Source organism: Lagopus leucura, unplaced genomic scaffold (assembly GCF_019238085.1).
Source record: "Lagopus leucura isolate 7727_CA_CO unplaced genomic scaffold, USGS_WTPT01 Super-Scaffold_100002, whole genome shotgun sequence".
NCBI classification, from domain to species: Eukaryota; Metazoa; Chordata; class Aves; order Galliformes; family Phasianidae; genus Lagopus; species Lagopus leucura.
Genome location: NW_024962263.1, coordinates 49,908,294 through 49,923,221, shown reverse-complemented (window position 1 = coordinate 49,923,221; position 14,928 = coordinate 49,908,294). Strand labels below are relative to the sequence as shown.

The following is a 14,928-nucleotide window of genomic DNA, read 5'->3' as shown; positions in this document are numbered from 1 at the left end:
ACTAGCAGGTTTCATGCTCATGCTTGACTTGTATACAATATAAGATTGATAGGCTATGTTCTTTGCCAGCATAGCTGTAGGTAGACTTATACTAGTAAAAAAAGTCTTGACTTAGACGTGTTAAATGAAACCAAGAGTTGTCATGCCTTTAAATTATATCCAGAGTGTTGCAGTATTGAAATTCATCAGAGTAATTTTGATTATTTCTACAGTTCCCAAGAAAGTTTACAAACAGGAGGGCCTTGAGGGAGATAATTCCTGCACAAGGCAGGATATGGGACACAAGGTCAGGCCAAGCTGTTGGCTCAGCAGGAGTACAGTTGGCTGGGAATGGGAAAGGAGTGTGTTCCTTGGTGCCAAGGACAGCAGTTGTACTGTATATCTATCTATATCTATATCTATATATGTATTTATGACATTTTTAACAATAAACTATGAAGAGTAAATGCCTCACCTTTGTGTATTACATCTGGAGAGTTTCCTGTAATTAAGTGTCTACTTGAGAATAGATTGCATAGGTCTTGCAGCCACCTTAAACTCTTGAAATCGCATGTACTTGAATATTTTTACATGTGAATAATGATCTAATGTCTGCCTGTTGAGCCTACATTGCCACAGTGCAACACCATGAAACACTGCAGCAGTGAACCTGAGTTGTAAGCAAGGGTTTCAGGAGAAATGGGTTGGTTAATAAAATTCCCAGCCCATGAATGAAGAAAGAGCAGCAGAATGATGAGCTGGAAGAGAAGTAGGCTTGTAAAACTTGTGGGACATATTGATGTGCCAAGGGAAAGTAGCTAGAGGCAAGACTCATCAGAAACAGTACATAAAAATATAACATCTGAGGAAAAACAGGAGTCTATTAGGTACGGGGAGTATCTGGAGTCCTGTTCTTCATCCAGTTCTTGCATTAATGGATGTTGTTCTGTCAAACTAAGAAAAATATTCTTCAAATTGTAAAACACAAAGTGACTTTTTCCCACTCTTGAACAAAGAATGTGTTTGCAAATCTCCTCTAAGCACCACACTGAATGTGTTTTCCCTGGAAAGAATTTTTTGACAGGTCACATTATGAATAACATCATTTCCTTCCAGTACAACTTCCTCGATCAAGTAGAATTAAGAAAGTTTGCAGCCTAGCTGGTCTCCATCCAGGGCTAAACTGTGCTTGGGAAAGAAGAAGAATATGAGGTTTATGCAGGGTCTTAACACACTAACATACTTGTATCTGCACCAGTCCTTTGTGCAAGGTGAAACATCCAAGCCCTGTGCGCTTTTATCCTTCTGTCTTGTTTCTGCTTTTTTTTTTTTTTTCTCTTTTTCCAAAGGACAAGTTTTGAGTGCCCTGGCAGAGAACCAGCTAACAAATGCTCTGCATTCCCCCCCTCTCAGAAAGATAGTCCTGTTATGTAGGGAGGAAGTGGAGTTGTGAAGGTAAAGTTGTGTATGAGAGAGAAAAACATTCTTCCCAATATATCAGGGTAGAGAGTTCTTGATAAAACTCTCAGCAATAATATATATGCTTTCCTACGTCAGTCTTCTATCCTGACCTCTTGCTGAAGTGAGGAAAGGACTTTCCTTGTCTGGCTTGCACTCCTGTCATCAAGAAACCAATTTCTGCCACCTGGTTTGATGGCTGTTGGCCCAGGACAGATTGTCATTTTCTTCTCCCTACATGTCTCTCTTTCCTCTTTCAATTTTTCTTTGGATCATCTTCCCTTTCCTCATCATCCTTAATTAAAAACATATACATGCACAACAAAAATTCTCTCATTTCTGACACATCATATCTTCCAGACTACACATACATTCTCTGTGTTAATTCCTTAGGGGTTAATAGGTTCACTTGCAATATTTCACTCTCTCTCCTCACACTTGTCTTTCCTACTCTGCCATATGTGTCCTAAAATCTGCCTTCAATTTAGTGCTTGTTAATTTTCCAAATAAAAATGGAGCTCTGAGAGCTTTCTCTTCACAACACCATGCACTTAAATCATCTGAACACTGGGGAACATGAAGTTCACTTTGCCCATTTTCTCTGCCTGCAGTGATGCAATGGGAAGGCAATTTTGTTCTCATGGATAGTTAGGGCATACTTCACTTAGCTCCAATATGAATCAGATTACATGCTCAGTTACTGGATTAATTCCCTCTTCTAATTCTGCATGGGATCCAATAGATAGGATGTAGACCAATTCCAGACTTAGAAGGCTTTTGTTGTTGGATCATATTTGGAAAGGCTTGATATATGTCCTCTGGGGGATACTATGGTCCCCCCACATGTAGCAAGGTGGGAGTTGGCCTGGTTTCCCAGGTAACTAGCAATAGGACAAGAGGTAATGGCCTTAAACTGTGCTGAGGAGGTTCAGGTTAGGAAAAAATTCTCAGAAAGAGTGGTGAGGTATTGGCACAGGCTGCCCTGGGAGGTGGTGCAGTCACTGTCCTTGGAGGTGTTCACGAACCGTGTGGATGTGGCGCTGAGGGATGTGGTCAGTGGGCATGGTGGGGATGGCTGATGGTTGGACTAGGGGAACTTAGTGGTTTTCCCAACCTTAATGATTCTATGGTTCTTTGTCAAAATCTACTATAGTGTAGAGTTTTTATGTGCAGTAGATTAAGATTATAAAAACGTTGACTTGTAAGCCACTGATGTCAACTCTGTTTTTATTTCCCTCTGTGTTAAGAGTTATAACAAAAGTATATGTAGGTTTTCATGGACTGTAACTTCTGGGGGCAAACTGAATACAACCTTATAGCACTCCTAGCTTAATGTCTAGTTTCATCTTTGTATATTTTTACCTTTACAGTGTAAAAACCAATCAACTGTAGTAGCTATATCTAGCACACAACACTTAATTGTTGACCTGCTGGAATGTGCTTATTTTCTGGTTTGTCTATGACAAGGAATGCATCCAGATATAACATAAAGTGTTTCTATGAAAGAACAGAAGACATAATAATAAAATCAGCCGTAAGAATAAAGAATCACATAAAGCTACTTTAATGCATCACATTTGAAAAAAAAATATTTTTTGTTTTTAATGAAATCCAAGTTATCCAATCCATCCTCTTTGGGTGCACTCTGGCATAGTTTATAAATATGGTCAATGAGATGAATTCTGGGATGTTTTGTAAGTATGAAATATCAACACTATTTGTTCTCTGATTGATAGAGGTAATGACCAGTTTCCTGTAAATCATACAAAAAATATGTGCCATAAGTGTGTAAATCATGTAATATCTCCCAATTCAATTCACTTTTCTGACCTTTTTTTCTTAAAATTTTAACTTTTTAAAAAAATTATTTTATTTGTTTTTTATTTAATGGAATTGCAGTACAACACTGTTCTTTGATTGCAGGGCATCACTAAATGAGATGGTCTGGCTATAGTTTTTGTTAGCTAATGGCCTTGAGAAGAACATTGCCACTGAAAGCAGTGAGAATTTACTGCATCAGTGAGGACTGAGTCACTATTGCTTTCTTTCAGATAGAACAGAGGACAGAAAAACATTTTTTCCTGATGAAGTCAGACCACTAAGGTATTTCTATATAGTTAGTTACAAAGTCTCATTGGCCTACAGGTTCTATTCTGAAATACATGCAAGCCAAATCCATGACATACATAAGCCCAAACTTGAGCACAGGCATTAAGCTTGACTGAGGAGTAAAATACAGAATTTTGTGCTCAACTTTGTGCTGATTTGGTTAGAGAGCTTTTAGGATGCTAGTTGTTCTAAGCCAGCTGGTTCAGAGCATGGCCGGAGTTACCAACCCATTATCTTCATTTCGTGAAATAGTGATGCTCTTCTTCAACGACAAAACCTAAAGGGAGTCTGCATTGCTGAGGTGTGAGGGTTGTTTTTAAAAAATCTTTCTGGTACTGAAAACTGAAAAGAGATCTTTGTATATATTCAAGCAGCAAGAATAAGGAAAGTTGTGAGTCTCTTGTTTTAGCGTCAATTTAAACAAGCTGAAATCTTGGCCTGTAAATGATTAATTCAAATTACAAAAGTAAACAGGGGAGGAAGTTGGTGAAAACTGATGTTATTTATGGAAGGGCATCCTTAAAACCGTGTTGCAGTGGGAAGTTGGAGACACAAGCATCTGCTATGTGGATAAATTTAGTTATAAAACCTGGTTCCCTTATAGTCAGTGGAGCATACCTATTGAATCTGGGACTTAGCTCACTTGCTTTCCATGGAGAATTTTTGTCTTGTTTGAGCAGAACTGGAATTTTGACAGAGATGTTTGATTGGAATAAATGGAGCATTCCTATCAAATGCAGGTAACTAATGAATCCATGGGTAAGCTCCATTAATTTCAATACAGTGCTAAATGTGCTAAATGTTATGAGAGAGAGGTTGTTGCATATGTGCACTTAGCAATTTTCTTAATGATACGTTCTAGCTGATTTTAAGTTCTATCATTTTATATTCTATAGGGACTGTGAATGAGCAATATTTCTGAATATAGGAAGGTAAATGAACATTTATTCAGTGACATAAAAAACAGGAAAATTATCTGAAATAACTTTTTTGGTAGGATTTCCCATTTAAAAAGAGTTTCAGCTACTGCCTTCATTTCCAGATAAACTGTTTCAGCCCAGAGAAAATCTGTACCAATTCTCAACACAGAACAAATTTTTCTCGTATAATAATCCCGTTTTCTGCCCCCCCCAGATAAGATTTATGGTATACACAAAACCTGGCAGCAATAAACAGCTCGAACAACAATGGCATGAACAGGATGGTATAATTCACAGTCTTATTTTGCAATGCATGATTTCCCATATATTTATAGACAAAGCTGATATTGCAAGAAGCACTAATATAAAATTCACTTATTTACTAAATTCATCAGTGGTAGAGTCTTTCAGTTCATGGAGTTTTAGGAAGTGTAACTTTCAACATAGACAAGCAGCCAAGAAGGTATGTCTGTGAGATAAAACAGGCCATTCGCCCTCATCTTAGCATCCTTTTGAGAAATACCATTGAATGAATTGTACAGCATTTCATATTTAATTCCATTTATATACATTTAAAGAAAGTATTTTGTCCTTTCCATCTTTCTGCATACTTTCCTACATCCCATCTCTGCCTTTCTGAACTTCCTGTGTAGACTTTGATCAACGTAGCCTCTTGATAGAAAATTGAATCCTGCTGCAGGTTTTACAGTAAAGGTACATAAGTGCAAATCAGGTAACTTTTCTTGACCTGCCACTCAGTCTTCTCAGATGCCTTCTTGAACTGTGGAGGGGCAAACCATGCACAGTATTCCAGCTGCTACCTTACTAGCACTGAGTAGAGAGTTATATTAACTTTTCTTGATCTGTTGGCCATATGTTTAATGTAGTCGATTTTATCTGTGATCAGAGTATGCTATTGGCTCGTTTTCAGCTTGGCACCTTCCCCTCCAAGTTCTTTTCAGCAAGGCAAAAATGTCTACAAAGATATATATATCCCTGTTGAGGAAGCAGGAAAAACGCAGTTTTTAAAAACAGAAATACATTCTTCTTCTTCTCTTGTTTAAAAAAAAAAAAAAAAGGAATAATAATAATCCATATCTAAAATGTTGAGTATGTGGTTAGAAAGAGTGATTATAGTGAAAGAAGGAAAAAAACAGAATCTGTTGCAAGGTATCTCCAGGTGAAGCAGAATCTCTAAATTTGAGTAAGTCCTAAATTCTATAACTGGCAATAATTTATTTGCCCTAAAATACAAAATTAGAAGCTTTTTGAGAATATCTTCACAAAAAATTGAAATACAAAGTTAGAACTGCAAAGAGAGTGTTATCATCACTCATACACAGGCTTCTATATCTGTCTACATATTGTCACAATAATAATAGAGCACGCAAGATAAACATTTTTTTTTATTAGTTATAAGCAAGTTATATTTGTGTTTTTGATTTTATTTTTTTTTTAATAATCCTCCCTGGGATGCCATTTATGCATGAATCTTTTTGCTGAAAAGAAATTGTAAAAAAACCTATAAACAGAAAATGAGGTTCTAGTGATATAAGTGAAATTCTGCCATTAGCCATTAGATGATAAGTAGGCAGATTGATAGATATTTCTTGAAATCCTACATAGTATGCAGAACATGCTTTCATTGTGCTTCCTGGCAGAATATGAAAATATGCCTTATTTGGAAACATAATGATCAGTTCTGTTAAATCATGTTCAATCAGCTTATATAATAACACCTATATTTTGTTATTCATTTCAGATTTCAGAGACCTATGCCTTCCTACCGAGAGAAGCGGTGACACGATTTCTAATGAGTTGCTCAGAGTGCCAGAAAAGAATGCATTTAAACCCAGATGGAGCAGATCATAAAGGTAGTTTTAGTGTCAAACAGTGAGATGTAAAGTAATTTTATTTCTAATACCATTTATATTTTCCTTGCTTAAGTGAAGGTTCATAAAAATTTGGTAGACTGGAACAGTTCAGTAAGTCAGATAATCTCATTTACTTAAGCTGGAAGGTAGTGAATCTTCTGCTTTTGCTTAAGGATGGAGTGTAATACCATATGCACCCCCGATAGAAAAAATGATTTTATCTGGAGGAAATCGTTTATTTTGCTATGGAAATGTTTATATGAAGGCTTAAACATAAGGAATAGATAGGATGCATGTGTTGTAGTCATTTAGGATAGAAGAACTCATCACTTTTCAGGTTTTGAATTTGATTTTCATTTTTCTTTAGGAGATTTCCATCTGCACAGCCTACAAGCAATTGAAAATGCCAAAGTTAGAACTGAATGACATAACTGTCTGCCTTTGACTGCAAAGTAGGCTGAAGTAGCCTCCACAACTAACATATAATGCATAATAAATATTTTTATTACAGATAACGGGAAACCACCAACACTGGTGACCAGTATGATTGATTACAATATGCCAATTACTATGGCCTATATGAAACACATGAAGCTACAGCTACTAAATTCACAGCAAGATGAGGTACAAACTGAAATCTTTTAAGTTTGTTTTTCTTTTCTCATGTATTCTTTGATGCTTGTCTTTGTGGTAGCCAAGAAACAGAACTGAAAGTTGATGTCGATGTCATCTTTATAATTTGCTACAATAGTGATGGATATCAAACCAAGACTGTGTGCAAGTAATCAGTAATCAGAGAGAAAATGTCACGACTTAATGCCCTTCCATGGTAATATGCTGTACTGCTTCAAAGAACCTGAGGGTGCCCTTTCAATGACCAGAAAGGATGAGGGGGGCTGCTGAGTATAGCCTTAGTGTTATGTTCAGGAGTGACTTTCATTGTTTACTTCTTGAAAGCAATACAATTTACAGTTGAAATGAATGCCATGATGCTCTCCAGGTTAGTAGCCAGATACAATATATTTTGGTGGGAAGCCCTAGCCACATCAGGTCCAATCTTTAAGGCAAAAAGCTTGCTTTATTGATTAATAGGAGTAGAGTTTTCTCATGAAACTTCAAATAAAATAGAAGGGAAAAAGAAAAAAGTAGGCTGATTAAGTTTCTTCAGGGAGAACTTAAGTCAAATTGCAGTTATTTTATTTCAAAATAATTTCTGTGATTTATTCTGATTTTTCTCGAATCTTAAGAAGTACTTCATCGATTGGAGGTCAGCTATCACGTTATTTGTAATAAACTCATTTTGCTACAAATGTGTTCATTTACCATTTGAGCTGCCAAATATTTAGAAGCTCCGCTATGTGCCAGCCAAAAAGCAACCCTACATGCTGTGTCCTTCTGCCTGACTACAAGATTGTTTTGAGTAAAGAAAATAACCAAAAACAACCTTAGCAGCTGGATTATGTCAGAGACTCCAACTGACTCTTGACTTCTGTGGAGTCAGCTAGGTTTTGTTTCATAATAGGTAGATATTGGCTACTGGTGGAGATGTATGAATTATTCAGTGTCCCATAGTGGGAATCTTTGTTTCACTTTTGCCTGTTTTATTTATTTATTTTTATTTTTAAATTTTATTGTAAAGGGTAGAGATCACTTACTGAGTTCTTCACTCACAAGTATAGCCTAGTCTTCTTTCCCTCCTATGGAGTCTCCCTTCTGTGTGCTGCCCCTTTACAGGAATCTGACAGCAGGATTCCAAGCAGCAGGAGGTAAGAGGCTTTATCCCTGTAGTAGCCTTAGGGGTTGAAGGACTCTGGTTTCCCCACTTCCCCTCTTTGACAGTTACTCATCCCACAGTAGGGTCAGGCACTCATGATGGATCAGCGCGATCTGCCACAGTGCTTCTATAGCCCAAATGTTTTGGTATAGTCCTTCTGGCCTGATGACTGATATTAAACTGTTTTTCCATCTAGATGAACCAGTGACAAAGATACAGGGGCAGCAGGAAGCAGCATTGCTTGGTATCTCCCTGCCTGGCTAAGTTTTGTAGCTCTGATCTCGCTGTGTATGAAATATCTGCAGTACTGTTTTAATGAAGAGAAAAGTAGTTTTTAATACATTTTAGTCACATTATGTTTTCCTGGACACAAAGGAAGTCCTCAAGATAATCATTTATGTCCTTTCTCAAAGCAGTTTTGCTAAGAATTTATTTTTTGCTCTGGACTATACATTTGTTACACTGAGAAAGAAGTGGTAGTGAAAATATTATGTTGCAAAGCAGAAAGAATTCATGAACGTGAAATTGTGCTTGGGTTTGTAGGAAGGCTCTGTTTCCAAGGTTTCATCAGTCACATCTCTGTTCTTACGGTGGGGGCGGAATTGAGACTGGAGTGAACTTAGATGCCACAACGAGCCAGCACAGCAATTGAAAGTCTCCAAATTCTCTCATTCTCAATTCATCATTTTTTATCTGAGGCCATCAACAAAAGGGAAACAGGCTTAATCTAAAAGGAGAATTCATCTGCGTGTGGGAATTTACAGAGGTGCTGCAACTGGTACAAAGAGGCCAGTGGCCACCAGTTCTGCTCCCCACGCCTGCCTGTACAAAAAGTTCTACACAGTTCATAGAGTGAGGTGGAGATGTTCTACACACTGCCATAGGCAAACAGGCTGCCTATGTGTGGTGTTGTTTTATACCTATTCAAGTATCAGTTGCCTGACTGGCAGCCCACATATATAGCCCAACCTCAGAATTAGAAAATGAAAGCCACTGCTTGCTGACTCCTGCAGGGACAAATGAGAAATACCACTGTGCTTCAACAGAGTCACAGTGTTCCAGAAGGTCTGGAGAAATTTGTGTCCCGATCTCGCACTTTGAGAAAGCAGCACACATTTCTGCTAAATCCCAGCACCAGATCACAGTGTATCTTGACCCCGCCAGTCTGGAGCACGAGCTTGGTGGCCACCAGCTTTGCACAGCTCTCATGTTCCTGATATTTACTGTGCTGTAGCTGAGGTGTTTCCTTCCCCATCCAGGCAAGGTAAAAAAGTGCCCACAAGAGAATCCCTCTCTCTTTCATTCTTTTTTTTTTTTTTTTTTTTAATTAGAACTTTAGAAACAAGCTATGTTTGTTTCAATATTTGACATTGTCCTGGAGTGATAGTGCAGAGCAGTATCACCTTGCATATTGTCCCTCTCTTACTCTTGGATGGCATTTGGCAGTGCCATCCTCTTTCAACAAGAGATGCAACTGCAGAAAATTTTGCTTCCAAAAATGAGAGAAATGCCCACACAAGCTGGAAATGACATTAAGATGCACAAGATGAACTGACTTAAGGTCCAAGTGCTTAGACAGAAGAAAGCAACTATATTAGCATCTGTAGAAACCAGTTCACAGTAAATGCACAATAAAAAAAATTGTTGTAAATGTTGCCATTTTTTTAGGTCACTTCTGATAAGCAGCCCAAATAAAAATAGTCTGAGTTCTGCCAGATAGTTTTGTTTTGATTAAGCAACAACAACCAAGCAAATAATAATAAAAACATATAAATTGGAAAAGTATTTTAATCCTCAGTGGACACTGTATTTTTTCTATATGTTCTTGAAATGGCTTTTATTCACAATAGGAGCAATTATTTCAGAAAAGTTGTTATTGAAAATACGTTGCCATAGGTTTCTGAATTGCCACTGCAGCTTTCAGAACAAGACTCATGAGAGCTAAATTTTTAATCTGTGAGTGGATGCAGTGGGACTGAAATGAGTGAAGTTAAACGTACTATATACACGTTAACCCTGTATATAAACATATTCTGGACTAGGTCTCAAACAGTTTTGTAACGGGACTTTCTGATTGGGACTTTTTGCACGCTTGTATCATTCCTAGTAGAGATTTTGTAATTGGACTTGATAGATAAATCATATAAAAGATATGTGAGGTAGAATAAATTGCAAGTGATTCCCATGTGATTGTATTACTTCAGTTCTCCACTGACTTTTGAGTCATTTGAGCATGATAAACAGTCTTTAAAATTTTCACGGATGCTTCCTTAAACATAATAGCAGTGTAGGGGCGAAGTTGTATTGAGGGAACTTAGTTGTGGATTCTTCTTAGATCATTTGGAAATGTTTTACTGTAAGTGAAAATCACAGGGTTACCTGCCTTGCCTGGGAAAAATAGGGAATTCAGGTACAGACTATGGAGAACACTCCTCAACCATGTTTTGAGTAACAAGGACTTTGCGTGGGGTCTCCAGTTACAACCCTATGTTACAAAATGCTATGGAAACAGTTACGAGTGTGGTAATGGAGTGTCGTCACAGTTGATCAAATTGCATTTGTCAGATTAACATATCACATAAGTGCTGCATGTTCTTTGCTCTTCTTTATGTGCTCTGCTTGTTTGCTTATGTACACAAGCATTAGCATGAATATCTTCCATGCCAGGGACAAATGAAATGGAGTGAGCCTCACATGCAATTTGAACAGCATCCAGCATTTTCTGACATGTCTCTGAAACTTTCAAATTATAGGATGAAAGCTCTATAGAAAGTGATGAGTTTGATATGAGTGACTCTACGAGGATGTCAGCTGTGAACTCTGACCTCAGCTCAAATCTTGAAGAAAGAATGCAAAGTCCTCAGAATCTCCAGGGCCAGCAGGATGGTAAGGCTCTCCTTTCATACAGAAAATGTGCTATTGTCTTGTCTCCTTCCCATTCTGTGCTTTCATTTAGTACCTGCTGTGTCCTTCACTTCATAGTGTGTTTCATTAGGTAATTTGAACTACATGTTCCCTTTGTCTCAGCATGAAGAGAATTAAGTTGGTTGGGTTTTTTTCCTTTTTTTTTTTTTTTTTCTTTTTTTTTTTTTCCCCAGGTTAATTTATTTGTTGCTTAGGCAACAGGTGAGTGGTTAGACCACTGCTTAGTAGTTTTTTACTATTTTTATTTACCAAGTGTGATTCTATACAGACATAAAAGGAAATGAAACTGAAACCTTTCCAGGGCAATCCAGAAGCTGAGAAAGTTGTTTTTGCTGGTTGAAATGGGGGAGAAAGAAGAAGGATATAAGAGAAGTTTGAAAGCTAGGAGCTGGGTGTGTTATTCAGAGAAAAGAGTATAAAAGACAAGTTCCAACAGGGAAACAGATGTGCAGAAAATAAAACCAACAGCATTATAAATCTGAATATTAATATTTCTAGTTTAGTTGTAACATAAAGCTAATTAGTTGGTGAAAGAGAGAAGTTTTATTTTGTGCAATGGTTATTTTGGTTTGGAGTTCACACAGAGCTTGTCCTGTAAAGACTGTTACAGTGATTCATCAGTGGCACGGGAGGGAGTAATACCCAAAGTGCAGATCTGTTCTATTGCTCTATTGTTCTATTGCTATTAAATATAACATGATATTCTGTACTTGTTATGCCATAATTTCCTAAATATGTGTGTCAACTTAGAAGTGCTTACATTTCTCGGACAAGAAGTATGTGGAATTTGATAGTTAAGCTGGATTTTTTCCACTTAAAGCATCATCATCAGTTGTTAGCTTGTAAGTTCTGTAGGTAAGAATGTGTGTGTTGCATTGAGGCTGACAGGATCTGGTCAAGGGCAGGAACTTCTGCTATGTCACTTTCTAGACAAAAAAAATATTGAGAAGTATGTTTATGATAATTTCCTGTGCCAGATTTTAACCACAGCCACTTTTTCTCTTGGTGTCTTTAAATTATCACAAAATGTATGTATGTAAACAGTATGTTGACTAAAGGAGCAGCACTCCAGGACTAGGGGGAAGATAATTCACTTTGCTGTTGGAGTCTACTACTGCTAAGTTAGAGTTTTCAAAGATACTTTGGAAACCGTTGAGTTTATGTGTCTGGCTTTGGGTGAAAGACTGTTTTAGAGGTTACTGTTCACATAAATAATATGTTTTCATATGAAATATTTCTTAATAGGTAATTAAGTGCATGTACACATATGTACATGAGGTAGAAATTACAGTGCAACAACCTATGGAGAAATGCCTGTCACACAGGTCTTAATGCACTCTTCAACAAGAGTCATGCAGTACATCTGATCATAGCAGAACATATGTATGAATGATAAAATGCTGAAAATCTGTCACTTGCCATTTAATACCTGTGGCAAACAAATGCACTGTGATTTGATCTACAGGTAGCATGATCGTACAGAATTGCATCAAGTCTCTCTGCTTTTTTCCTCTTTTCCCAAATGGCACTTTCTCACCTTCCTAAAGCAATCCTATTTCTTTTGCTGTTTCTTCTGACTAAAACATTTTCTGATAAAGAAATTTGGAATAACACCTCTTCCTGCCATGGTCTTCCGGTCTTTGATGTCACCAAGTTGCAAACCTGAGTGAGGGTGGTTGTAGCAGAACTGTGTTTCAAGATAGGCAAGAAGCAGCTGAAGGAGAAACTGAAAGAAATTGTGGGGAAGGAGAGGAAAAAGGAAAAATAGCAGAGGGCAGGAAGAGAAGAAGATTAGAAGAAATCAGTGAACACTGGAACATAGGGCAGGAAATGGTACTGGAAGGAGGGAAGACAAAGGGGAAAAGTCAATGTAGTAGCAGTGTTCTTTTTGCTGTCACAGTTTTTACTGTAAAATTTCCCAAATGTACACAATTACGGTGCATGCTCACAGAAGTTAAGACTTAAGTGCATATGCGTGTGTCTAAAGTGATTCCTCTCCCTTTCCCTCAAGCTATTTTATATGTCTGTGAGAGTTTACGTCAGCCACCAGATTAAGTCTGCCTGTAAAGACACCTGGTGTCTGGTTTATCTGAAACACGTTTGCTGCATTCTGGCAGGTGGAAGTTTACTGCTGTGTGTGACTTTCTGTGCGTACAAGGCTAGGAATGGTCCCTGTGGTGGAACAGGAGAGCACACATCTTTTGCTGCCACAAGTGTGCTCTCACTGGGGTAACGGTCTGCTAATGGGAATAATATGCAAATAGGAATCACTGCTGCCTTGGGTTGGATTAAGGACAGATCATCAGTGGCCAGAGGTTGCACATGCTGTCACTGTGTGTTTACATGGCCTTTCATCTAACATGGCCTAAGAATATTTTGGGATATCTATCATTCTCTTCCCGCGGATTTCAATTGATTAATGGTATGATATACACGGAGTTGGTGTACTCTAGGGGAATGCATAGTGGGCCTGACCATGCCACTGGGGTTTAAAAGAAGACACCCTCTCCAGGTCAGTTATCAGAGCACAGCAGCATGCTGACACTATAAACATGAAAGAAAACAAGGTATTTACATACCTTCTTATCTGGGGCTATATCTGCATCATATTCAATCAGGTATTTGGAAATTCACTGCAGAGCTCATACTAGAAAATTTGACCTCCGATTTCTCAACAATGTCTAGTCTAGTACTCTGTGTTCTTTTTCTCATGGTTAGGTCATTTTAACCTAAGTAGAATAAAGGCAATTACAAGAGCCACCCACAGTATGGGCTGAAAGTGATAGACTTCTGCATCCAGAAATATCATGGTCAGCAGGAAGACTGCTGAGAGAAGATACAGAAGGGGAAAGTGTGTATTTGCTTGTAACAGATTGGGTGTTGCACTAAAAATGGGCGTAGGTACTGCATAAAAATCCTGAGCTCTGCAAACATGCCAAAGCTTTGTGAGATTCACTGTATAAAGAATAGTAGATTAAAAGTGAATGAAAAAAAATTAAAAATAGGGAGAGCTAATATATTTTGCACATAATAGTGAATCCACAATACTGTGAAAGAGAATTCCCACTTCAAGTTAGCCTTTGAATGCTTTTAAACAACAGAACCCTGAGTCACACCTGCTAGTGGATGGCTGAAAATAGCATCCTGAGCACCTGCAGGGCTGCTGCAACTGTGGGGGAGGAGTTGGAAAAGAGCTGCTGCTCTTCCCTGGGGAGTTGGAGAAGGAAAGCAGCTCTAATTTGCGATTGGTTCGTTCCCCAGCTGCGAGTAGGGTAGGGCTATCTGGTTACCAGTCCCCAGGATCTGCTTTCCCTAGCAGCCAGCTGGTTAATATGGCTGAAAATTGCTGAAGCATGCCTTTCTCTTTTGCACTTGCTCCCTTAGTTGCTCCTATTTTCTTATTCACCTATTCTGGTTGTCTTCTCTTCACTTTGTCTGTTTCCCTATAACATGCTATGTCTTTTTTGTCCTAAGTTTGTTCTTAGGGTGAGCGCTGCATTCTGGCTATCTGCAGGCAAAGCTTCTGCTTGAGGGATGGCTTTAATTATGCTTTTTCCTAATAATGCTCTAGAAATGCTCTTGGATGTGGCTGGATCAAAACGTTTTTGCTCCTGTTCAAGAGTGCAGGCAGCAGACAAGATTTGGCAACTGAATCTGAAATAAAGGAGCTTGTTTTGGTTTTGTTTTTTATTTTTTTATTTTATTAGGAGCTCTGCACTTGAACCTAAAAAACTATTTATTTATTTATTTATTTGGTAGAGAACATGTACAACTAGAAGTAATGAGGAGCAAATGTTATGCTTTATGCTATGAGCCATTGAATAGAAAACAGGTATGAGTCTATTTGACTATAACTTAGTGCAAGATGGAGAATCGTTCTATTTACAGT

General features: G+C 38.0%; 1 protein-coding gene across 4 annotated transcripts in view; it reads left to right on the top strand.

Annotated features, from left to right (window-relative positions):
* Positions 1-14,928, top strand: part of NOL4 (nucleolar protein 4) — a 186,128-nt gene that overhangs the window by 38,275 nt on the left and 132,925 nt on the right. For all 4 annotated transcript variants that reach the window (XM_042869416.1, XM_042869415.1, XM_042869414.1 and 1 more), the window contains exons 3-5: positions 6,229-6,340; positions 6,852-6,964; positions 10,868-11,000. In XM_042869416.1, the coding sequence (XP_042725350.1) occupies positions 6,229-6,340; positions 6,852-6,964; positions 10,868-11,000 (358 nt within the window). The remainder of the gene's footprint in view (positions 1-6,228; positions 6,341-6,851; positions 6,965-10,867; positions 11,001-14,928) is intronic.